General features: G+C 41.4%; 1 protein-coding gene across 1 annotated transcript in view; it reads left to right on the top strand.

The window, feature by feature from the left end:
* PRRC2C (proline rich coiled-coil 2C) overlaps window positions 1-25,221 on the top strand; it is a 78,364-nt gene extending 53,143 nt beyond the window's left edge. The window contains 16 exon segments of the mRNA XM_039881115.1: window positions 186-271; window positions 2,893-3,081; window positions 3,223-3,474; window positions 4,672-4,764; window positions 7,685-7,786; window positions 10,832-11,033; window positions 12,639-12,842; window positions 14,120-14,232; window positions 14,625-14,761; window positions 17,151-17,382; window positions 17,893-18,000; window positions 18,928-19,146; window positions 19,565-19,668; window positions 20,055-20,181; window positions 21,097-21,333; window positions 23,307-25,221. Coding sequence (XP_039737049.1) covers window positions 186-271; window positions 2,893-3,081; window positions 3,223-3,474; window positions 4,672-4,764; window positions 7,685-7,786; window positions 10,832-11,033; window positions 12,639-12,842; window positions 14,120-14,232; window positions 14,625-14,761; window positions 17,151-17,382; window positions 17,893-18,000; window positions 18,928-19,146; window positions 19,565-19,668; window positions 20,055-20,181; window positions 21,097-21,333; window positions 23,307-23,564 — 2,663 coding nt within the window. The 3' untranslated portion in view covers window positions 23,565-25,221.
* The last annotated feature ends 1,188 nt before the right edge of the window (window positions 25,222-26,409 follow it).

Here is a 26,409-nt window from a genome sequence, read left to right as displayed (position 1 = left end):
GAAAAGCAATACACAGTGTTTTGGGGAGATTTAATATTTATTTTGATACGTAAAAGTCTCTTCAAGTGGGATGTGAAGTCATTGTTTTATTGTCTAGCTACCATTAAAAGAAAAGATTAAATAGAAAAGCTATTATTAGCTTCTTAATTTTAATGGTCACACTTCCTGTGGCTTCCTCTCTTCAGTAGGTCCCATTAGCCCACCACAGCCGCCTTCGGTCAGTGCCTGGAACAAGCCTCTAACGTCATTTGGATCAGCTGCTTCATCAGAGGTAGGAATCAGCTTAACGGCCTAGGTGGGTCGCTCTGGCAGAGTTTCCTTCAAACGGTTTCTCATGCTTGAGCATGCCTGCTAGTCACCTAGGCGTGTGCTTAATCAGCAGCTTGCCAGAACCACACCCTGGGTTTCTGATGCGTTAGTCCAGGTCGAGGCCTGAGTACGTTTCTCACAAGTTTCCAAGAGGTGTCAGTTCTGCTTTTTAGGCCGCTATTAGTTTTTAGACATATTAAGGTTAACATTTTTTTTTTTTTTTAATTCAGTCTCAGGGAAAGTTCTTGTGATGCAGAGAATAATATAAGGACACTTAGTATTTTCTGGACTTTTTACCACTTTTTAGCTTGTATGATTACTTAGAAAGAAGCAGAGTTTGTAGGAGGTTGTCCTAACATAATTTCTCAAATGTGCCTTATCGGTAAATGACTAGCATTTTTTCCATTTTTTTCATTGAACAAACATTTGTTGAGCGCTTGCAACATACCAGGCACTGTTCTAACTATGGGCTTATAAATGGGGGAAGTGGAGGCCTTAGAGTGGATGAAAGAGGAAATGGGAGGCAAAATGAGAATAGAGAGCTTAGGGGAGTTCTGTTCTAAATGGAGAGCAGAGAAATGATGCAGCAGATGAAGATAAGAGTTGAGTTTTTGTTAAAGAAGCCTTCCTGCTGCCCCTTCCCCGCGCTACCTTTGACTTAGGTCTGGGGTAGGCCTCATCGTGTTCCACAGAGTGCTACAGAGAAGCACCTTGCACAGATGGAATTAGCAGTCACTGGATTCAGTATTTCAGATCCTCAGTTTAATTTTTCTTCTTTCTTCTTGTTGGTATTGACATTACGATTAGTCATAAAGCAACTGTTATATAGAAAGTAGTTCAAGATTTTACACACTGATACCAAGGGTGAAATGGAATGTTTCTTTTTCTTTGTTTTGGATGTTGCAGTGGATTTAATAATTTTGTTAAAATGTTTGGCCCAGTTTTTTAAATAGACATTAAAGTACAGGAATAATAATTTCTTGGCAGTCTCAACTGCAAGATATTTTTGCATCCTCTAAGTTTGCAATACTAAAAGGTATTTTACTTTTGATTCATTTCACAGGATGGAAAAAGTTTCTTAATAGGATTTCTTGAATGACAGTGAAATAGAGTTCTTAATGATTTGTATTTTGTTTAATACTATGAATGTTACACTGATTCACATAATCTAAGCTTTATTATCCTTCCTTATATTTTCTAAACATTTTTTGTTTCAAAGGATATACTCTTCCCCCTAAAACCGCCTAATACTCTCTATAGTCCTGTTAACTCACAATCTATTTTTCCAAATTCTTAATTGTGTTTACACATAAAATCAGTAGCTTTTAGTTATTAATTGTTGCACTATTTTGCTCTTCTACTAACTACATTTATACTGAAGTGACTAGAATTTTAACGTCAACTAAAGCATATGGAGAATTTTATTCTCAGTTATGTCGATAATATTTGCTTATATTTAAACATGAATATTCAGATATTAAATAAATCTGAATGACATGCCTTATTAATACTGTGGACATTGTTACACTGATAAATATAACAATAACATTACAGTACTTGATTGACATACTGAGTTTAGGGATGCCAAAACTGATACGAAGTAGTGATTAGATTATAAGATCAAGGCCTGAAGTTGAACTTTGTCCCTGGTTTTGTTTTGTTATTTGTTCTTCCATGAAAAGATTAAATAATTGTTACAGACATCTTCTGGCTTGCAAAGCCCTGTGTCATCTTGCCTTCTGCTTGTTCATCATCATCGTACTGCTGTTCCTAGTACCCGCTGTGTCCCAGCCACACTCGCCATTTTTATTCCTGACCTTTCCGCTAGGTGTTTGCTCTGCCAGAAACACTTTCCACTGATTTTGTCTTTTAGATTCCGTTTCAGTGTGACTTCCTAGGGCCTTTCTCTGTCTATCAATCTAAAGTGGCCTAACTTTTAATTTTTGCATGTCCCTTATTTGGCTTTTTAGTTGTTTATTTTCTCCATCCACTATAATGCAAGTTCAGCACATTAGATTGATTGCTCGTGTCTGTCTGCATCAATGCCAGGCAGAAAAAAGGTGCCACTTAAATGTACTGTTTAATTGGTGAATGGATTTCTAAGGTGTGTACACTCCATTTCCAGTCACAGAGCACTTCAGTGTAAATCATTTCATTTTCAAAGCACACTCAGAAGTAGGTGACACTGGTATAGCCATCTTGTCCCCGTTCATTCATTCATTCATCAGTTTATTCGTTGCTGGTAGTATCTTTGTGTTTTGTTGCTTTTACCTCGTTTTAAATGACGAAATAACTTGAGGCGGTGATTTGCCTGTGATCACGGTCATGACACATAAAGCCAGGACTTTAAAAACTTAAGTCTTGCCCTAGTTTTCATTTTATCAGTTGCTTTCTAGTATATACAAGTCAGTAGTGGTTCATGGGAAGTTTCCTTCAAACACAATCTGTGTGAGTTAACCTCAGTTAACGTGTAGATTGCTTCAGACCTCCCATTACGCTTCTTAAATATGTGCTGCTACCAGAATCACCCGGTCATATTTGAAGTCTGTTTTGATAGCAAATCTTTAAATATTCTCTTACCAGGGAACAAAGAATGGTCAAGAAAGTGGAGTTGAAATTGGAATTGACACAATTCAGTTTGGTGCTCCAGCTTCAAACGGGAATGAAAACGAAATTGTTCCTGTGCTTTCAGAAAAAACTACTGACAAAATACCCGAACCTAAAGAACAACGGCAAAAGCAGCCACGGGCAGGCCCTATCAAAGCCCAGAAGGTAAATATAATTCCTGTTCCAAATGTAATTGCATAAAAGCCACTGACACTTGTGGAGGACAAGTAACAGTTTTAAGTTGAATTTTGTTTTCAGCGAATGCCTTTCATCATGATCCCTTTTTGTTATCAACATTGAATTTAGCTTCCGGATTTGAGTCCAGTAGAAAACAAAGAACATAAACCTGGTCCTATTGGAAAGGAACGATCATTAAAAAATAGAAAAGTAAAAGATGCCCAACAAGTGGAACCGGAAGGACAAGAGAAACCAAGCCCCACTGTCGTCAGAAGTGCAGATCCTGTGACAGCAAAGGAAACCAAAGCAGCTTCCGAAATGTCTGCTGAGATAGGAACAATGATCTCGGTGTCATCTGCAGAGTACGGCGCTAACGTGAAGGTGAGCGTCAGGCAGCGACTCCTCGTTGAGGTGGTACAGACTGCGTCTAAAACAGCAGTGAGACGCTCTGCTTGAGGCATATCATTCTGTACACTGTATGGATTATTATTTCTACAGAGATTATATTTCATGTGCATATGATCTAATGCAGTTCCTTACAGTAAGATTTTTTCTGTTGAAATTACTCTTAATTCTGGACCATTCAGTAGTTTAAAATGAAAAATGTCTACACACAAGATTGAAATGCTTTTCATTGGGTTCGTAGGCTTTGAAAGAAGTGCTCTATAGTACTTTGTCCGTTGATGGAGTTACAGTGGAGCCTTATCTTGCCCACCAGTGAGATTTCAAAGTCAGGGGATAAGGCAAACTTTAGGAACCTCAGCAGAGCCAGTTTTCTTCCGAGGTTGGAACAGATCACTGTGCTGTTGGCTGAGCACCAGAGAAGTCGTCGACTTGCGCTTAGGGACCAAACTGAATGAAAGATGCATATGTTTAAAAAATATGCATTAAGGCAGGTTACACTGAGTGACTTCTAGGGACTGACACTTGTTGGAATAGGAAATTTGTATCTGCCATTTCACGTTCACTCCGGGACATACTCTCATTGAGAAGAAAGATAGATGATGGAATCTTTCATATTATTCGAATACTTTTCTCTTTTTAATTGCCATGAAACTCAGTGCATGTAAGTAAAAGCTCATGTGATTCTGCTCTACCATATTTAGAGAAGAGTTTCATGATTATAAACAAGGAGCTTATCCTAAAACCTAATAAATTGTGACAGCTAAGATCTTGACATTCATTTATCTACATAGTTTTATTTCGAAGAGAATAAAAAATCAGTAGTTGAAAGTAAGATATAGATTATGATAGATTGAGTATGAGAACCACACAGAGTCCTTTTAGTAATCCACAGAAGTAAACATTTAGTCCCACTGACCACCTCCTAGTTCTGTGCAGTGTACTTTTTAAAATGTGCAGGACCCCATCAGTAATTGAAATGCTGTTTCAATGATGAGTTCATGTTTGCTTTATCCCACTGTTGGTCTTCAAGTTGAGATTTGAGTGAGTTGAGTCTTAAGGGTTTGCTCTCCTCTCCTGCTTTCTTCCAGAACAACTTTACAGCAGTTAGGCTGTCATTATAAAATGACTCATTAATTCAGTTTAAAACGTATTTTTTCTGTTACTACTTCACAGGAGTCTGTAACAGACTATACTACACCTTCCTCTTCTCTGCCTAACACTGTGGCTACTAATAATGCAAAGATGGAGGATTCTTTGGTTAATAATGTAAGTAACCAACCTGAGAATGTGGCGAGTTGGGATAGGAACATGGCTCTTGTTATCTAATACATACCGTATGACCAATATTTAACTCTTCTCAGGGAAAGAGTTGATAGCAAATTTGTATTTAGAAGCACTGTAATAAAATTATAATTAGCAAAAATAGTCAAAGCTCAGTTTTTGTTTTTCCTCTGGAAGTCATCGGCTTTCCACTTCAGATCCAGATTGTGGCATGTAGGCTCGTTTTCATAAGTACTAATCCTGTTAACCTGGTTTTGGTAAGAATTTTTGTTCTTAGCGATCACGTTCTACAGATTCAGCATTTTATTTTGTTGGTCATTTTATTCTTAAGTGAAACCTTTTTATAATGCGGTAAAAGCTCACTCAGAGCATTACCAAAGATTCTGATATTCCTGTTTGAATTAAAAACCAAAAATTATGCTGGGCCTTAGCCACAGCATTCCTGGTGTGAAGACTGAGCTGCAGTGTGTGTAAGTACCTCGGAGACTTCCAGACGCTCTGTGAAAAGGCGACAGTGCATCATGGATGTTTGACTGAAGTTTCTAGGGCAACCATGTTATAATTCAAGATTGTGTTAAAGGTCAGTACAGTCTCTCTTTCTGCCTTAGTTCGCTGATTGAAAAATTAAAAGCCCCAAAAAGTCAGGTAACCTGCTGTGGTAGAGGAGTGTTTTAGAAATGACAAGTACAGCCTTTGTCACAGAGGGCAGATAAGGTGGAGATTTGGTCAGCTGCCCTCTTTTTTAAATGTAGCCCTCAATAATAAGCCAAGGCTTATTCTTTTGGGGGAAAAAAAAATTATAGACATATGAAAGGTCTTTCACAAAGGGCTTTAAGCTTTATCATTGAGAATAAAAATCTCGATTGTGTCTAATTATCCTGTTTTTCCTGTGCTTTCTGATCTTTCCTCTAGCATCCAGTCTGTAGAATTTCAGAAAGGTGAGGTCCTCAGGGATCATTTACTCCAGCTTTATAGTCCTGCTGAAGGACTCTTAATATGTAGCTGAGGAAAAGGGGGAGGGGAGTGAGTCCTGCATTTTCTCTTTTTGATGGAAGAGCACTTCAGGAGCCAGTTAGTGTAATTTGTCCAACTTTCAGATGTTGTAAAACTTCATGTGCCAAAACCGAGAGAAAAGTTTGAATTTATTTAACTTCCTATAGGAATTAACGGAAAACTTGGGAAGGACAGAAAGACTTCCTGGCAAATTAAGTGCTAATGTCACTAGGCAGATTATCAAATATTGAATCAGTAACATCACAATAAAGCTTAATTGTCCTTTAACTGTGGTGTCTTGTTTTAAAAAAAAAAAAAATGTGTAGACTATTTCTTAAATGTTACTTTTTCAAGAAAGTATATAACACTTTCTGCCTAACTGTCCTCTAAAAATATAATTTATGCAGTATAAGGAAGGAAAGATCATTATTCTCAGAACCTTTTAAAGGTCATTGAGAATATCCATATGAACATTTGAATGTTTTCTGTGTAGTCTATGAGGCTGACATACATAGTGAGTGACTTGCGCACAAAGAATTGAAGAGAAAAGAAGACCCAGTCTCGTGTGTAAGGGAGGGGTCCACATTTGATTTTTAGTGGTGTATCTACAGTGTGTTTGAAAACGGGAAGATTGGCTCGGGTGAGGGAACGTCATAAATGGTCATCGACTTGGAATGATTGCACAGCGTTGCTTATTTGTGCCACGTGTGATGGTCATTCTGAACTTAATGTGTTAAAAAAACAATGTCCTATGTGGGAATAATTTTAGGATCTTTTGAAATGTTTTTGCTTCCTTCATTAGTCTGTTTGGGGGCTCCATTTTATGCATAGAGCTTTTTTGTCTTTTTAAAAATTATACTTTAAAAAGGCTTCTTCCTCTTGTTGAAGCTTAGTATGCTTTTTTGGGATCTATCTTGGTAGTTATTGGTTAGTGTTACCCAGTGTGACACTTGTTTTGAATCTTGAATGTCTTGAAGATTTATGCATATGGCTTTTTATTACTATTATAGCACTGCTATTTTAAAGATTTATAAAATAATCTTTATTAAGTAGTCCATGGCACTATAATCTCCGTTAGGTAGTCTGGAGCATCACAAAGTATCTGGCACCTCCTAGCATCCCAGTCATTTTACCTAGGCAACCGAATGAGCCATCAAAATATACCGTTTAGTAAATGGTACATAATAAAATCTCATGATCCAGAGACTTAGAGGGAAAAATGAGAATAAGGGTGGCGAGTTTCTAATATCTTCAAGTTTACAACAAGATTTGCCATGACTGTGTTATTACTGTAGCAGAGTGATTTCTTTAGTATAACGGAAGTGGAGGCTGATACTCTATGCTTTCCACCCGGTATTACTTTTGTTCTTGAATCTAGTTATTAGAAAGTTGACTGTTACAGGAAAGTGATGAATTTCTTATATTTACATTGTCATGTTAAATGCTTCTGATAGAACCTGTGGATCCCATAAATGGTACAAATTGTATTCCTTAGAGCTTTGTTGCGCAGTGTATGGTCCAGGGACCAGCAGCATCAGCATCACCTGGAAGTTTGTTTGAAATGCAGAATTTCAGGCCTTACTCCAGACCACTCACATCAGAATCTGCATTTTAACCGCATCCCCAGGTGATTTGTATACACATTAAACTTAAGAAGCACTGCCTTCAAGTGTATACTTCATATTTGGGACAGATTCAGTTCATGCATAAAAAGACAGTATTTCTCTTTGGAAGTTTCATCTAAACTGTCCAGAATTACCAGTTGCTGTAAACACAGTGTAACTCTAAGTAATCAGATATTCCTGTTGGCTCTGATGAAAACCAAACGCCCTTAGAGTACAGTAGCATTATCTGTAATGGGGCTTTTGTGGCAGACTTAGTTAGATTGTGATATTTGTTGCTACCTTTTCAGGTGCCCCTGCCCAACACCCTTCCCCTCCCTAAGAGGGAGACTCTACAACAGAGCTCCAGCCTAACTTCAGTTCCTCCCACTACTTTCAGCCTCACCTTCAAGGTACGTACGCTCTCATCTCTAAGGGTCCTGGAGTACTGCATGCAAGGGGACGTAAATAAGCTCACAATATTCTCTTGGTATTTCTACTCATTTTGTGTGGTAAGCAACAATACTAAGCTGAGGAAATGGAACGATGTCAAATTAGACCTTAAAATTTTATTAGCTTCTAATAAAAGTGACTTAGAAGTGACTTGATATTCTTATATCTAAAGTAAGGCCTGCTGTGCTTGTGAATTTTGTCTAAAATTATAGCAGAGTGTTTATAGCCCGTGTTTGTACTAAGCTCCTCTTATTAGAGATCTCAATTTTTGGATATGTTAGTTGTATATATATTTTTTAAAAAAAAACTAATTTGATGTTGCATGCTTTTTTATCCTAAGTACAAATAATGATAAGAACGATAATTTTCTGTCTTTCCTGTAAGTTGTAGGAATTGAAAGAAAGCACTGTAGTAGTTGCTATGAAGAGGTAATTGAGTAATACAGGTGATTTTGAATCAATTGTTATTGAGTAGTTTTTGAATAAGGGAGCCAAAGAGATATTAGACAATGCATTTTTTTAACTTCAAGAAGTTTAGGCATGTTTGTTTTTTTTTATCTCGTATTATGTTTATAATTTTGAACTGTTAACTAATGCTTTATTACAATTGAGTTGTTCAAGAGTATTCTAAATCAGTCATTCACCTCAAGTGCCCACTTAGAATTGAGGATTTTTTCCAAGGCGGATGTTTAACCTCTGTTACCGCAGGGCCTCCTAAGGTGGGGCCGGTTGATGGCAAATCCTTTCACTGGTCGCTGCGTCGTTTTATGATGAGGCCAGTGTTTATGTCTAGACTCTTTCTGCTTTAGTCTCCAGCTTCTTGACTACTTGACCTCTTGCCCCGCAACTACTTTGTAAGAGGCTTAATAAATATAAGTTTGAGACCATACAATTTTCTAAGACAGCTATCTCTGCGTTGTGACATCTCCACCTTTACCCAGTCCTCCCTGTTCGCATCCATTTTCCGCTCAGCCTTTGTTACTCCTTTCCTGTTTGAATGACTGGCAGTCTGTGCTTCACATTATGACTTATTTGTATTCTTTACCATTATACTGTTGAAGGCAATGGTCTAATTTTACATAAGCAAATATAATATTATTCTTTAGGCCAGTTGTTAATTCATAAAAAGACCCATTCAACATTGCCTTTCCCTTAATGTTTTTAACACTCCAGAGAGAAACAATATACATTTAGAATTAAAATGACTCTAAATTAAATCACATGGACGTAAAACTTCTCTGCTATCTTTATTTTTACTTCTTCTGACATCTCTCTCTATTTGGGTAATACATGAAGTATAGAAACGTTATTGACAGTACATTTGCCAAGGGGGAAAATGAGTATACTTAAGTAATTGCACTTTTTAGTTTCTTTGAATTTCCAAAGATAGATTGTAAATTTTCTTACTGCTCAAGAAATGAAGTGAAGCTAAGTGTATGTGGCCTGTATATTACGCAAGTTTGATTAGCTATAATTTATGATGTGCTTTCAACACAATAAAACTGATGTAAAAGGCATTGTACTCTGTAAAATTACTCTAAACCACAAAATCTAAGATAGTATAAGCAAATTGCATCTTGTCTAACTTTCTAAGTTGTTTTTTTAACACACCCCACCCAAGACTTTTGTTTTAAAATAAAACACATTTGAACCCAACAAGGTATTTTTGAGAAGAAAAGACTCAGGCAAACATGAGAGTGTCTTATACTTTGAATTTATGAAGATGACATTAGTCATTGAGAAAAGGTTAAGTTACATTTAGTGTGTTCTGTAGGAAAGCAGGGAGAGATATATTTCTCAAATTCTTACAATTAAAATAAGGTTAAAGTTTTAAAAGTTGGTACTTCAAAGACCTACAAACTTTAACAATGGTATTAAAAAATCTTACTTGTGAAAAGTATCCTCATACAAGTCATTGCCACTGAATTTTATAATTTTTGGTTTTCCTCTTGGCCCAGTATTTTGACTAGTAGAACTAATACCTTCAAAATCTACGTGCCTCTTCCGTTCTTATTCGAGTAGCCGTAGGATAGTTGAGCACCTACGTCTGCGTTCCGCAGTTCAGTAGCCACGGCCCATGTGGCGATCGAGCGCTGGAACATGCGTGCGTTAAGTGTAAGAGAAAATAGATGCTGAATCTGAAATGGTAATTTTTTAAACCCATTAAAACATCTCGATGTTTATGTTGATTATTAGTTTTCATTATATTGTAGATACGTTGGGTTGAATAAAACGTGTTACCAAAGTTAATGTTACCTTTTCATTTTTTAAAACGTGACCCCTAAAAACTTTATATATGTGGCTGCATGGATGTGTGTTGAACGGCACTGCCCTAGAGAGAGTGCACATGGAATACCTTCTAAGAAACCAGGAGATTCTAGCCGAATCCAGTAGCCACAAATAGAAATGGCAGCGGTCGGCACCGAAACGCTTCGCGGGCTTGTTGTGGAACCAGTGTTCACGCACGCTGCTCCCGAGCCACCCGCTGTCTGGCTCCTCTGCCTTTTAAAACGCGCGCGTGAAGCAGCCAGGCGCAAGGTGCCCTTGGAGAGCCGTTGACTTAGAAAGAAAGAAAGCGGAGGGAATGAGTATTTTCAGAGGGCCGGCGGAGCCTTACGGCAGCCCCGAAGAGGCCTACTGTGTCCCTTCCTCACGCGCTGGTGGGGACAGGGACCGTGCTTAGATGATACTGGAGCTGTGACTTTGTATTTCACTGGTCTGTTTGGCAAAGCCGTCGGCAAGCTCTCTGTAGAGACGTAATTAAAGCCCACCACCTCCCAATGCAAGCAGGAGAGAGCAGGTAAAGGGGAAAGTAAAGGTTTGAAAGCTCAAGAGTCTTAATCTTTTATTTTTGTGATCTTTGAAGGGTTATATTTGGAATTTAAATATAGGTTATGTATGTACTCGTGTATATATTTATGTATGTGTATACTAGCATCGTGGGGTTTTTTGGTTTTGTTTTTGGTGGGGTTTTTTTTGCTTTAAAAATCGTCCATTTCATTGCAGATGGAGTCTGCGCGTAAGGCATGGGAAAATTCTCCCAACGTGAGGGAGAAGGGCTCTCCGGTGGCCTCTGCAGCGCCCCCCGTCGCCAGCGGCGTCAGCAGCGGCGCCAGCGGCCCGGGCACGGCCAGTTACAGCTCGTTCTCCAGCGCGTCGGTGCCGCAGATCCCTGTCGCTTCGGTCCCTCCCACGACGTCGCTGTCAGGTAGGGGTCCCTTTACATGTCTTGAATTGTTCCAGGTTTTTTAGGGTCATTTTCAGTTTATTATCTCCCCCAAGAGAAGTATTCCCTCTAAAAGGCGTAAGATTGCGCCGGAAGCACCGGCTGTTTTGTGGGCGTCTTGCCGTTCTCACCCCCGCTCCCCTTCGCTCTCCCGGTTTTAGCTGAGCGAGCGTTTCTTGGCGGCTTTCTAAAACACTTTGCTGGGCCTTCTTTTCTTGCCTCTCACTCCCTCCCCCATTACAGGTACTGATAACATCTTGTTTCTCTAAATTTTTCTATAAAATGCACCTTTTGATTTTTATTTTTTCACTCATATACAGCTAATTAAAACCAGCTTAGAAAGAATACATTCACCTAGTTTTTAAATATTTTGCAGTCCGTGTCTAATTTGAAGGAGCTATTGGCCAAAATCTGTTGGGTTGACATTTTCTGGTGAAGAGTTAGAGGTAGAGAATGTCCAGTCTCTGTTTTTTGAGTAAATGGTATCCACTGGTTTTTGCTTTTTGTTTCGCTTTTAAGGTGAGTCCCTAAGCACCCCGAGGTAGAAGGGCTTTTCTTCCTTAAATTTTTCACGAGCAGTGGTCCTTTCATGGAACCGAATCTCATTTTAGGCTTTGCAGTTCTTAGAGAATCACAGGGGCCTCTGTGACACCTCTGAGCCGGGGAAGTGCGCCCACCTCACGTGCAGCCATGTTTACTGATCACAGAATGACATACAGTAGAATGGCATTCTCTGCTATTTTTAAGTACCAAAAGAACTGGTCTTTGGGTTGTACTACAGTTATTTTGCTGTTATCCGGAATCAGAAGTATGTATTAAGAGAAACCCAGAGATCCAAATCAAAGAGAGTATTCCAGCTGCCCCTCTTCCGTCTTTAAAACCCAGGCAGGCGGTCTTTAGCGCCCATTCGCGGGCGGTTTCTTCATGCTCACTGGCTGGAGCCGGGTAGTGGGCGGGGCTGTAAAGCAGCCAGGAGGGAGAGTGTCATAGGACGATCAGGAATAAAGGGACTGAGAAGGTTGCTCGTTCTTTCTTTGGTACCCAACTGCTTCCCTTTTTCCAGGTCTGTAGTTTTTCTACACTCCTGTCAGCGAGGGTAAATTTTTAACAAGGACCTTCTTGTCATCCTGTTGCTAGAGACTCAAGAAGAAGAACAAGGGTACCTTGGTCTTGGTCCTGTCTTAGAGAGAACATCATGAGAATATGTCAAATAATGACAGCTTCCTCTCACTTTTTAAGCAAATACCAGTACTGTCATTTACTCCAGTATTGCAGACACTATAGCTCATTGATCAGCAGACTTGACCCTTCAAGTTGTATGATACTACTTATTTGTTAATAGTTTGTCTTTATATATACAAGGTGGGTGGAGAGAGGGAGAAGTATAGAGGTAGTCATGGTGATGTATACCTCATATCCTGAGGGACACAGGGTATGTATATCCTGAGCTGCTGCCTCTAAGTACATGGTGAGCATAAACATTAATTTTCCGGTTTCTGGTTGGTGCTTGAGTTATTTTACTGTGAACAACAGTGGCACTTCATAAAATATTTCACCGTCCCCTTATTTCATCCCTCTCAAATCTAGGTGCTGGTACATACACTACCTCTTCTCTGAGTACAAAGTCCACAACCACATCAGACCCGCCTAACATCTGTAAAGTGAAGCCCCAGCAGTTGCAGACAGGCAGCCTGCCCTCCGCCAGCCACTTCTCGCAGCTGAGCTGTGTGCCCTCCCTGATGGCCCAGCAGCAGCAGAGCCCACAAGTCTACGTGTCGCAGTCGGCAGCAGGTGAGGGTTTTGGAACCAGGTACAGGAAATTGAGAAAACGAAGACTTTGTGGATGCTTAATTTTTTTCTCTTATTAGTTACCCTTTCAAGTTTGAATACTTTTTGATCTGGTTTTTGCAAATTTATTTCCTGATAGAATTGACTGCTGTCTCTCTTCGATAAGCATTCTGGGACTCTTGGCCATTGTCTCTTCCACATGTATATGAGACAAATTAGGGTCTAATAATTTGCAGACTAACTTGTGCATTTGATGTTATTCCAATCATATTAGAAAGTTTGTTATCTAAAACTTGACAAATGGATAATAAAGTTCATGGAGAAAGAATAAACCAAAGAATAACAAAGAAGACAAAAATATGTTGGGGGTGGAGTAACTTATATTACTAAATATTACAGTGTGAACTGAGTCAAGTAGTAAACAAACATTGGAATAATATTCAGACTTATTAATGACTTAAACCCAAAATAAAAGAACAGTGAGTCTATACCTTGCCTTACCAGGTGGGGAATAGTAGAAAGATTGATAATACCCAGCATCTTTAATACTCAGTATCTGTGAGGATCGTGAGCCTTACTATTATTAGGCTGTTAAAGTACCTTGTTGGTGAGCATATAAATTGACATGATTCTTCTAGAAAAGTATATCAGAATATTTTATGTGTACATACTCACCATAGTAACAGTTTCATGTTTAGGAATCTCATACAGATAAACTTATTTATTAATCAGAGACATGTATGAGAGAATTTATTCTTTGCAGTATTGTTTATAATGGTGACAAATTAAAAAAAAACTTGGGAAGTTCTTCAAAACATGAAAACAGCAAATCACAAAATAGTATATATAATACATAGAAATCTGTTAAAAGTCTATACCAAATTCTTTCGATTATTAAATGTCAACTCATTTGAAATAGTTTGTGAAATTCTAGTAGATAAATGTAAAATTGAAGTGGATTTGCTGTTAAACAGGTTCATTTTCAGTTTTAGTAGGATATGTAAAATTTTACTGGTTTATACCCCATTGATAGTGAATGAGAGTGTCTGTTTCTTACGCCTTCACAAGTGCTAGTTTCGTTTTAATTTGCATATACCTGCCTGATCGAAGCTGTGCATCTTTTTGCCTTTGCATCTTTTCACATTTCTAGGTTTTCCTTGTGTTGTATTAATTTTCAGAGAGCTTACTTAATTTGAAGTCTGCTACAAAATTTAGTAACTGTTTGGAAAAATCTGAAATTAGACACTTATTACTTCTTGTTTTTCCTCACGGTCCCATAGCTCAGATCCCAGCTTTCTACATGGACACCAGTCATTTATTCAATACCCAGCATGCACGATTGGCTCCACCATCGTTGGCCCAGCAACAAGGCTTCCAGCCAGGTCTTTCTCAGGTAAATGTCACAGACTTCTATCCTGTATTTGTTTCTCGACATTTTTATGGTGTAATAATTATCTTGGGCTACAAATAATTGACTCCTTGAAGTTACAATCTTCTATTAACAACATGGGACAACCCTATGAATTCCTTGATACGTATTAGCAAAAATGTAAAGCTTCCCAAATTTGTCAAAGCTGAATGATTAACAATGTAGATCAAGTAATGGGTTGAAAGGGAAATTTAGATCTTTACATTCGGTTTTGTTTTAAAAGGGAGCTAATACATGGCATTAATCTTTTATTCTCATCATATTTCAAGTTTTTATTTGCCCAGATGTTTTGAGTTGTGTGTACAGTGTTCACATGTCGTTTTTCTTGTTTTGTTTTGTTTCTCATTGCAATGCAGCCAGCTTCAGTTCAGCAGATCCCCATCCCTATCTACGCGCCGCTGCAAGGACAGCATCAGGCCCAGCTGAGCCTGGGCGCCGGACCAGCCGTCTCCCAGGCCCAGGAGTTATTCGGCTCGTCCCTCCAGCCGTATAGGTGGGCCGCGCTGCGTGGCATCTGTGGTACCGGGCACAGGGTGGCTGCTGTGCTTCCTTGCCTCTCCTTGCTGCTCCTTCCTCCCAGTCATGAGCAGTGTTAAGTTATTAAGTGTGTTGATTATGTGTCACGAACCTCAGCGGCCAGCCATTTCAGTCAGACTTTATTGAACAAAGTCAAGTCTCAGTGCTTCTCAAAGAAGGTAGCAGCATCTCCATAACAATTAGAAAATCACTGCAAATAGCTGCTGCAGGGCCCAGAAGCCTCAGCGCAGCCTTGCTGCCAGCAGCCAGGAAGCCAAGGCTGCTGTGTTACAAGCTGAGGCGAATGACAGCGTGAGCGGGTGGAGGCCAGGCGGGATGGAGCAGGAGGAGGAGTAGAGTGTCAGACAAAGAAGGGAAGCAGCAACGATAGTGGTGGCAAGTGTGCTGTGTCGTGGGCGGGAAAGCATTCTTTTGAAAGAGTCACAGTAAGTTTTCTTTGCAATCAAGGAAATAATGGAAACTGATCTTCGTTGAACTTGCCCTGTATGTGAAACTATCCAGCCCCTGACATACAGTAATGTAGGACATGGTCTAAGGGAGCTGAAGTCATCCTCATTTGATACACGAGGAGCTTAGGACTTGAAGGTGTTGTTGTTTTTTTTTTTTACCTAAGGTTACATGGCAAATAAGTGACAGAGCCTGGATTCAACCCCAGGTGTCTCTCAGCTCCAACTTAATAGGATGATGGCGGGTGGGCTGAGCATCACTGATATAGCAATGATCATAGCATAGCTGTCATCCATACTCATGGTAGTGGCTCTACGCCATCAATCAATAAATAAATTACTTTCAGGACAGTTTAGGAAGGTTGCAAAGTTATGCATTTGCTTTTAGAAACATGTTGGTTTTTGGTGGGGTTCAGATAGAATTTCTGTACTTTATGGGTTAAAATGGGCATCAATTGATGTATAGCTCATTTCTCTTAGATTACATAAATTATATTCCTAAAGAAGCTAGGTTCATCTAATTAACTTTCTTAACAGAGTGGAATTATTACTAAACTTAATATGTCTCTCACTTTTATTTTTTGAGTAAAGGTTCTCCAGTAGAGTTTAGTACTTCTATATAATTAGTTGTATATAGGATGGTTTATTTTCTGGTATGTGTAGTAAAAAATAAAAGTTTAAAATAGCAGGTAGGTTCATTGTCACAAACCAGTGTCCTTTTAATTGGTATTGGCTTCTGAATTGTTGGAAAGTCATAGCTACTTCCCAGCTCTGTGAGAATGAGCTCAGCGATGACGTGGTAACGTGTTCCATAGCCACAGGGGACAGAACAGCAGCGCGGTGACATTGTGTCTGTAACTCCTGTTTTAACCATTGCTTTGGAGACCAGACCTGTTTAATAGAAATGCAGTGTGCGCTGTACGTGTGGTTGTGGCTCCTTTGTTGGAAGACACAGGTTTAGACTTTGAGGACAGTTTGGATCCGTACCCCATCGTTCTGCTCCTCCTTGTCCTCCCCCCAATCAGCATGTGTGTGTGTTAACAGGGAATCCCTGAATTAGTTTCTGCCAGCACAGTGTGGAACAACACGCTTATGTTTTCCCATTTTTTAAAGTATGATCGGAGGCCTCCATCCCAGAGAGTTAACAGGGCAGTCTGAGGTTTGATTCCAGCTTTGTATTAAAAAAAATAAAACCTCAAATGTGAACACAGTATTATGAACCGTAGTCACCATGGTGCATGTTGCACTCCCGTAACTGACTTATTTTATAACTAGATGTTTGTATTTGATCGTAATACAGTGTTGCATACTTTAAAGTTGCTAATTGAGTAGATCTTAAAAGTTCTCATCATGAGAAAAACTGTAAGGGTGACAGATGTTAACTGGACTTAGTGCTGATCATTTTGCAGTAGATAACAAACACCGAATCATTGTGTTTAAAATGTCATATGTCCGTTATACCTTATTTAAGGAAAACGACTTCGTGGGTAGTGTGGGAACTGCTGCTCTGCTCCATTGCACAGAGGACTTGAGGCCTCTCGTGAGCAGCCTGTGAGAGGGAAGCAGGGACGTGCAGTCGAGTCCGAGCCGGCGGCGCCGGCAGAGCTGCTGAGGTGAACTGTCAGCGCCAAAGAGAAGACGGTAGATTTAGTTCTGAGCTTTCCGGTAAAACTCAAAGAGAGACTCATTCTCGTTGTTCAGGAGGAGAAAATCTTCCCTGCTTCTCAGGAAGAGTAACCCTTTTTCCAGAACTTTTAACTGTGGAGCTTCACTGTTCAGGGGGCTCTAAATCTTGAAACAAGTGCCTTAGACACAGTCAGCGTTCTCTGCGTCAAGGTTTCCAGATTCCAGATAGAATCAGCTTGTAACACAAGCCTTTTCTCTTCGATCCTTACGTAGATCTCAGCCAGCCTTCATGCAGAGCAGCCTGTCCCAGCCGTCGGTGGTCCTCTCTGGCACCGCCATCCACAGTTTCCCAGCTGTCCAGCACCAGGAACTTGCCAAGGCGCAGTCGGGCCTTGCCTTTCAGCAGACTTCAAATACTCAGCCCATTCCTATACTGTATGAACATCAGCTAGGCCAGGCATCGGGGCTGGGAGGGTCCCAGCTCATCGACACACATCTCCTCCAGGTGAGGCAGGGGCCGGGGCGTGCACTGGCATTGTGGTTTTTTGCCGCAGATTATGTAAGAACAGCTTTTAAAGAAAAATGTTAAAAGACACCAAAAACAGATATGGACCATAGACCAGTGAGTGGTTACCAGAGGGTAGGGAGTGGGGGAGGAGGGGGGAGGTAGATGAGGTAAAGGAGGTCAAATATGTGGTGACAGAAGGAAATCTAATTATGGGAAGTGAGCACACATTGTAAATATGTGTGTGTGTGTGTGTGCGCGCGCACGTGCGCCTTACTGTTAAAGTGTACAGCTGAAACTCATTGACTTTTGTTAACCAATGTCACCATAAAAAATTAATTAAAAGGAAAATAATAAACGCATCTTTAAAAAAAAAAGACACCAAAAACAAAGGTCTTCCTCTTTGTCTAATACTAAAATTGTTAGAGATTGCTTGGGAGCCACAACCTTGATGCCTGACTTGGAAATTCTTTCAATCTTATTGCTGTTTTCTTAATCAATTTTTTCTAGGCTAGAGCAAATCTTACCCAGGCTTCAAATCTTTATTCCGGACAAGTACAGCAGCCTGGTCAGACAAATTTTTATAACACTGCCCAGTCACCGAGTACTCTCCAGCAGGTAAACTATGGCATGGTAAATTTCCTCAATTTTCTTTATTATTATCATTATCATTATTATTATTGTTACTGCTTTTGTTATTGTTTGGGAATTTAAACAGAACCAAGATGGGGAGTAGTGCAGAGGTTTTCTCTGAGGTGTCCTGGGAAATGGCATCCACACCTCCACTTCAAGCAGCCGTTTATCTCTCTTTTTTAAATGGGTTTCCATGTAATTGTTTATTTTAACAAAGGACCCCATGAACATAAACTTTTGAAAGCCATTGTTCAGGATTCACGGTTACACATAAGCGCAGTAGAGACGAAGACGGACAAGACCGTCGTGGTTGATGCGGTCCGTAGGGCGGTGGCAGACTGGGCCAGAGGGCCATGCCACGCACGTGTCTTAAGTGTGCGAATGTCATCATTTTCAGTGAAAACTATTTTAACTATCTCCTCCAGCGGTATCATTAATCGGCTTCCTCTTTAAAAGTTGGCGGAGGCTGAGGGCGGGAAAGACAAGCCTGTAGACATTTTCTCACAACTGTGTTTGGTGGCGATTTTACAGATTACCGTTCGTAAATATCTTATGACCTTCAGAACAAATTGATGTTTGGGAAGTTGTGACTACTTTTTTAAATTGTATCCCCGTGGTTTTATTGTATTTTGTGGTTACTTGACATGTCTTGTGCATTAATTCAGAGGTAGTCATAATTTTATCTGTTACATAGTTTCTCCACTGCTAATCTGTGTTATTGTTGCACCTTTTTAACAATGGAGATAGTCACTAAGCAAGAGATTTGTGAGATATGTTAGTGTTAGTAGATCGATGTATTCTATTTAAATCTTACTCAGAAAGTATTGGGAGGATCGTGTGTGCAGTTGTAGGGATACATTCAGCAGGCTCCGGGCAAGCAGACGGCTGCAGTCTCTGTTGCTTGCGTTCCAGGTTACAGTGCCTCTGCCAGCATCCCAGCTCTCCTTGCCTAATTTCGGATCCACGGGGCAGCCGTTGATTGCTCTGCCCCAGACTCTGCAGCCCCCGTTACAGCACACCACCCCCCAGGCACAGGCCCCCAGCCTGAGTCGGCCGGCACAGGTCAGCCAGCCTTTCAGAGGATTGATCCCCGCGGGAACACAGCACAGCATGATCGCGACCACCGGCAAAGTGAGTGGGGAGAAAGCAGCCGCTGCTTTGAGAATTCGAGGCCACGTGTGTAGAGGTGCACCTCTGCATCGTCTGTGCAGAGAAAGCGCGTCGGGTCTCACCGCCCTCTGGGACATCCCGAACCCTAACGTGCTTATTTTTTAGCGACTTACTTTTAATGTGTTTCGCCCCCTCTGTTTTTAACGAGTAATAAAGAATTTACAAATTTTGTGGGAGAATTGGATTTACACAGTCTCAGACTGTTCAGCCACAAATTTGTCCTTCTTAAGGCCATGGTATTTGAAAGCTAATCACAGGGTTTCGGGATTCGGATGCTTTGCCCTTTGCTAGAGTAAGTCTTTTCATGTCATATATTAAACACGGCTTGTTAGCTTGTGAAGTTGCAGAAATGGTAAGTTTATTTTGTGCTCTCTCTCAGATGTCCGAAATGGAACTGAAAGCCTTTGGAAGTGGCATCGACATGAAACCAGGCACACCTCCCATCAGCGGCAGAAGCACCACACCCACCTCTAGTCCCTTCCGGTAAAATGGGTGTTTACACTTGCTTGTAGAATTCCCAGGTAACTGAGCACTGTCTGTTAGGTGCGCAGTACGTCAGCAGTCCTGTGGTAAGCTGTTAAGGCAGTCCGATCGATAGTTTTAAGTAAAATGTTAAGCTGTTAAATTATTAAGAATGTGATTTGTTATACTATATTTTAAGAAAAAACCTTTTACTGCCGGCACATCTGGCCGGCGCCCTCCTCGCCTCTGCCGCCCAACATCTCCCCACCGCGGTAACGTTGGTGCCCCGGGGTTAAGCCGCTACGGCTCCCCCGTCTGTGGGCCTGCCCAGCACACTGCCTCCGGCTCGTCTAAGGGCACTGTGCATCTGGCACCACTGTACTGACCAGTGACGACTTCTTTCCAAGGGCCACGTCCACCAGTCCCAGCAGCCAGTCCAGCAAAATGAACAGCATCGTCTATCAGAAGCAGTTCCCGTCGGCCCCCGCCGCTGTGAGAATGGCACAGCCTTTTCCCACACAGTTTGCACCCCAGGTGGGCAGATCTAAGTGAGAACGGAGTCCTAGCTCCTTCCAGATGATCGCTTATGCTAGTTCCCTGATCATGTAATCTTGCCATTTTATAACCAGTTTAGAAGCACAGTTTTTAATTAGAAACAGTTTCTAATTTAACAGTAAATTCATGGCATTCAAATATAGTGTCTATAATTTTTAGCTAGACACAGGTTATTCCTAAAGCAGACAGTAGAAATAGTCAGAAGGTTCCCCACACAGCTCTGATCATTTACTCCAGTTCTGTTCCTTTTATCTTTTTGAAAAAGTTGACTTTTTAGAGAAGGGTCCCAGTGCTTAAAGTTTTCCAGGTTTAAAGGTTTTTGTTTGGTTTGGTTTTGTTTTTGAGTTTTTTGGTTTTTGTTTTTTGTTTTTTTATAATAACTGTGTAGTCGAGGTAAATTTTCCAAAAGCTGCTTTAATATATGTGAAAAAGTGTTGGCTTCTCTTCCCTTTGCTGATCATATGGAAGGACTAACTAAAATTAATAAGAACGCTCACAAACTAGAATTGGTTCCTGAGAAAACACATATTTGCTGAATTGGCATTATTTTTTATTTATCTTTATCTTATGTTTGGTATGGGAATGTGCCTTTCCTACAAATATACCTTTTTTTAAAAGTATTCTAGGTAATAGCCTTTCTATCTCCCCTTCAGAATTTGTTACCAAAATGCTAGCACCAAAGCATGCTTTGCCTGATTTTTCTGTTAGATTCTCCAGGCGTGGCCTATTGGTTCTTAGCCCCCGCACTAGAATGGCGCCCGCCCACAAATCCGTTCACTTCCCTCCACTGGCAGAATTGGTACAGATTTACTCTGGGATAAGCCAGCCCTGTCTAGTTGGCCAGAAAAATTTTTTTAACAGTTTAATGTTGTATGTTTTGTTTTTTTCACTCAGATTCTCTCTCAGCCTAACCTGGTCCCTCCATTGGTAAGAGCCCCACATACTAACACCTTCCCAGCGCCTGTTCAGAGGCCACCAATGGCACTGGCCAGTCAGATGCCTCCTCCGCTGACCACAGGCCTCATGAGCCATGCTCGTTTGCCACACGTAGCCAGGGGTCCTTGTGGATCACTCTCTGGAGTCAGAGGTAATCAGGCCCAGGCTGCGCTGAAGGCTGAGCAAGACATGAAGGTTAGTACAGCGTTGACAGCCAGCAGAGCACGGCTCTGTCTCTGCGCCACGTCTCACGATGCCTCTGGACCCGTAACCGCACATCCAGGCATTCACGCCTCAGCAGACCCAACCCGCGCACCGCTCCTGTTCGTTCTTTTTTTTAATTATTTCTTTTATTTTTCTCCCTATTCCCCCCACCTTTTTTTTTTTCTTTCGCAATTATAGTCAGCAAACAAGTTTAACATTTTAAACTCTGGCCAAGTGATCGCTTTTAAAACATATTAGGGGAGATCTGTAGTCTAGCTGCTACTTTTTTTTTTTTTTTTTTTTTTTGAAACAAAAGGTCATATGAATTATTACAGCTTCCCCATTTTCTTTCATTTGTTTTTCTTTGTTTTTTCTCCCCACCCCACCCCATTCCCGAGCTTAAGAAATAGAAATCACAGTTATGCAAAAAACTTGGAATAGGTGAGACATGTTACCTGTCTTGATTTTTTTTTTTTCTCATGGTCATCCAAGTACAGTTTTCTCCAAATGTTTTCATACCCCCTTTTTGCTTGCCACCTTGGGTGGCTGTACTCCACGACAGATTGTGTAACTGTAGATGAAGAGCTCAATAAAGCACTTTGGGATCCTTCATGACAGAAGGCACTGGTCAGCGTGAGGTTCGCTGACACAGAAGAGTGCCTTCAGGAGTCTGTGTGGGGACAGTCTTCAGAGCACAAGCCTTACCTGTGTGCCTGCAGCCAGCGATGCCTTTGTTTCCGTGTTTACGGAGACTCGACTTTAGCAGTCTTAGTAATTTTGCCTGTTTTGTCATTAATATGTGTCAGGTCGGACTAGAGCAAAGCCGCCTGCTTTCCAGCAGAGACTGTCCGTGGTCCTGCTTTACTCTGAAGGAGAGCCGGGCTTACGGTTACCCGGTGGGAGGGTTTGGGGACTGGCTAGAGCTGTTTTTGGGATTGGTATCCCTTGTTTCTGATCCCAAGTAATCAAATCTAAAGACTGCCCTGCAGCGAAACTCTTATTAACTCACTTCTCCTTTGATTAAGGCTGTGCCTAAGGTGTCCACCCATCCTTAACTGTTAAAGGTACTAGTTAGAACATGTAGAAATCTCTGGAGACCATTTGGCCTTGGTTTCCAGTTCCCCTCCTGGCTCCTTGGCACTCGATTGTCCCTTGTTGGAACTGGCATTGGAGCTAATAATGGGGTGGACAAGGGCGTACGTTTCTTGAAAATTGCTTCAGATTTTTGGGTCGTATAAATTACCTGTAGGGCATGAAGGGCTTTTTTTAAATGTAAGAGGCATAGAAACTTGAGTTATAATTGTATAAGTCACAGTGGTATAACTTACAGAGCGACGTAAGTAGGTCCTTGGGGGCACAGAGGACACCCAGGAAGTCGTTTTACCCGCTCAGAGCGTGGTAGGAGCTATCAGAACTTAGTGATCAGTGAGTTCGTAGTACTAATTTCTGATGCTCTTCCCCTGCAGAAGAGAGCTGTGGGAAGAGGACTCAGCCACCAGACATTTGGTCCTAGGTGTTGGTAATGCCACAATATAAGTGCTTCCTTTTCATTTTATTGTAGACCACGTATTGATAACTACAGATTTTAAGTGTTACGTATATGCTTTCAAATTTGCAAGCAGGCTCCCTGTATAAAATTGCATCAATAAGGTTTGTTCCGGAAAAGATAACAAACCAACAGCAATTTCTATTTTATTATTTTATAAGAGGGCGAACTTTGAAAAGGTGGTGGGAGGTGGTCTGTTCTTTTCAAATATTTAAAAAAAAAAAAATCCCACGGAATGTTTTCAGAGATAGGAAGAGATCTATCCATTAAAAGCTGACAGATCAATGAGGTGCTTCTGGTTTGGCCAAGCCAGCGTGGGGAAACCGATCTGTGATTGCTAAGAGAATTCAAACTGAGACTGATCGACAGGCTTTGGTAGTGCTGCAGCCTCTTCAGTTGTTGTTTCTCGTTTTTTAAGGCAAAGCAGAGAGCAGAGGTGCTTCAGTCCACGCAGCGGTTCTTCTCTGAGCAGCAGCAGAGCAAACAGATAGGAGGCAAAGCCCAGAAAGTGGACAGTGATTCAAGCAAGCCTCCTGAAACGCTGACCGACACTCCTGGTGTCTGTCAGGAAAAAGCAGAAGAAAAGCCACCCCCCGCGCCCGCCATAGCCACCAAACCTGTTAGAACTGGACCAATCAAACCTCAGGCGATCAAAACCGAAGAAACAAAATCTTAAAAGGCTGTGGTTTATTCCGGGGGGCTGGGGGCGGGGAGAGGGGAAAGAGGAAGAATGAAGTGAGATGATGCCCCCAGCCAGAGGGGCCGGCGGCCTCTGACATTCTCCTTTCCAGAGCTCGGAGGTGCCCGGGGACACAGCGGCCGTTCACATTGACGCACAGCTGCCGTCAGCTTGCACCTACCGTACAACACGCACTCTGCCGATGGCCATGCGTCTTCAGTCAGAATTTACATACACACACACACGTGCACGCATTTCTCGAGTGGATGTAATTTAGAACTAAATCCTTATGGTTAGATGACACACCGGAGGTAAGAGGAAAATAGCCCGGCCGAGGGAGAGCTCGGCCTGACCAGTGCGGAGGTCCCAGCTGAATGCATCACATGTGGTTTCTTGGCTCCCTTCTGTCCTCCGGATGTGGTGACAGCATTTGTAGGCTTGGTGGTGAGACACTGAAGATGACTGGGGCTGGAGAGAGGAGCCTTGTTTTCGAGTCTGGCAGCTTGCTGTTTTTTGTAACATGGCGATAGAGTTGAATACAATCAGAGTACAGTAACCGACCTCCCCTTCTCCCTGGACGAGCGAGCACATGATGAATTAGCGCTGCCCGCGTCCTGACATACCCGAGCGGGCGGTGTGGGGCTCCTGCTTCTGTCTGAAACGATGCTGTGTGGTGGCCGTGGCCGAAGCTCTGCAGTGCTGCTTGGCGTCTGCCCCGTGGCGCGCTCGTCATTCAGACGGCGGATCTGGGGAGGCGCTCGTTAGGCTGGGTCTTGCTTGCCTCCGCGCGGTCATCTCTATGAATCCAATGGGTTGTAGGTTTTTTTTTCTTTTCCCCGTCTTTTTTTTTTTTTGTCTTTTTTAAACGGTTTTTAGCTGATATTCGTGAGGAGCAGTGAGTACCTAGAACCGCGCCCCTGACGGAAGGAAATCCTAGCTAAGAAGGCGCATTCTTCACCAGAGCCGTGTCGTTCCACCCTTTGGGCCCTCTGCTGGAACAATAGAATCAAGTCTCAAATAATGCCTTTTTAATTGTATCCTCTAGTACCATAGACGTAGGACAGTACTGTACCATACCTCTGTGAATGTAAGATATCTCGTACCTGCTTCATGATACGTAGTAGTGACCGTGCTTTATCAGAGCTGTTTTTAATGACGTTATTCTAGAATGTTTTCTTTCCAGATGATGATTGAGAAGCTAATTTAAAAAAAAAATGGTGCCAGGTACCACGACAGTAACAGAACTTTGCTGTTTTCTGGGGTTTTGTTTTTTACCTTTTTTTGTTTTTTTAACGGAGTGTGCTGGATGTCTCTCTACTTCTGTGCAGATGACTGCAGAGCCTGGAAAAGCTGTTGCTGCTATTGATGCATAACTTACTGCTATTGGTCTTTTTTATATAAATAAATATATATATACATATATATATAATTTGAATTTTTGGAAACTTTAGCTGTGCTGTCAACTTTGGAAAAAGTATCCCAGGTGTACCGTGTTGGGTTGGCATTGTACAGAAATTAACAGCCATATTGGTCTAGAAACGTTGGACGTAATTTTCTCCATTTGTACAGGGGTTACGCACTGTGTTAAATACGTAAGGTCTTATCTACATGGGTTTGATTACAGAAACTAATAAAGTATTCTCTAAATAATGAATCTTGGCACTTCTGATCCATTCCTAAAATCTGAAGCAATCTGTCACGTACCAAAAGTAGTGAGCAATATTATCTAAAGATTTGATTTCTGACTTTGGGAACTACAAAGCCTGTTCAGTCAGAGTAAATGTGGTCTGGCCCCTATCGGGGTGGCTGTTCTCATGTTGAAAACACGAGGTCCGTCACGGAAGAAGAGAGAGGTCTGTCTTGGTGATGTGGAAAATAGCGTCACCATTCTGCTGGGCAGGTGTCGCTTGGATTTGCACTGTTCATGTCCTCGCAAGCACATTCCCAGTCATCACCTGCACAGGCGGACACTACGGGAATTGACTCACTCACTCAACTTGGAGAGTGAAGTACTGCGGGAAAATAATTGCCTAAGATTCCATGGCCAGAACGTGGTTTCCAGGCCCAGCTTTCAGAAAACTAGGAATTCAGTCGCTGATGACCGCGTGCCTTCTTTACTCGCGGACCCCGTGGTTCTTAAACACACGGTGCTCAAATACTAGAAAGCCCTCCCTTGACATCCAAGCTTTTTGGTCTAAGGCTTTTCTCAAAATATGCCCTAACTTGGTGTGATGGGTACGTTGGGAACACAGGCTGTACCAATGAGCTGCAGTCACCACGTGTCTGCCGCCTTAGTCACTCCCTTTGCCAGTTTTTTATATTCAAGTCCTTAAGTTCTCGATTTTATGACAAAGGTAACCAGTTACATAGCGTATGTCACCTTCATTTGTGAGCACCAGGTCTGCGTTGCTCAGGTGGCTGTATTACCTTGAAACACCACTGATACCCTAGGCCCTTTGTAGCTGTGATCAACACGGGAAAAATGGCAACAGAAACCCACTCAGTAAAAGGAAGATACTTGTATAAGTGCTTGCCCACCGTTTGGTTATGTTAAATCTCATCTCTGGCCTTTGACATACGGCAAAATAACCCAAAAGATGATGCAGTTAGTGGCTGACGATAGATTTGGTCACACAGATTTAACATTCTCTGCCCTCGTAAACTGTTCGGGTGAGGGGGCAGTGGGCTTGTTTTTGTCCTTAGTTAATAAATTGTGCTTTATGATGGAAGAAAAGATGGGGGAGGAGGGGTAGAGAATGAGAGGAGATAGTCTGAAAAGGCATTTTGTTGTCTTCACGATACAAATCAGAAAAAAGTTTTAACGCTTGGCTGGAGGCAAGAT

Source organism: Pteropus medius, unplaced genomic scaffold (assembly GCF_902729225.1).
Source record: "Pteropus medius unplaced genomic scaffold, Ma_sr-lr_union100, whole genome shotgun sequence".
Taxonomy (NCBI): Eukaryota; Metazoa; Chordata; class Mammalia; order Chiroptera; family Pteropodidae; genus Pteropus; species Pteropus medius.
Note: the sequence above shows the minus strand (reverse complement) of the source record. Positions and strands in the feature narration are given on the sequence as shown.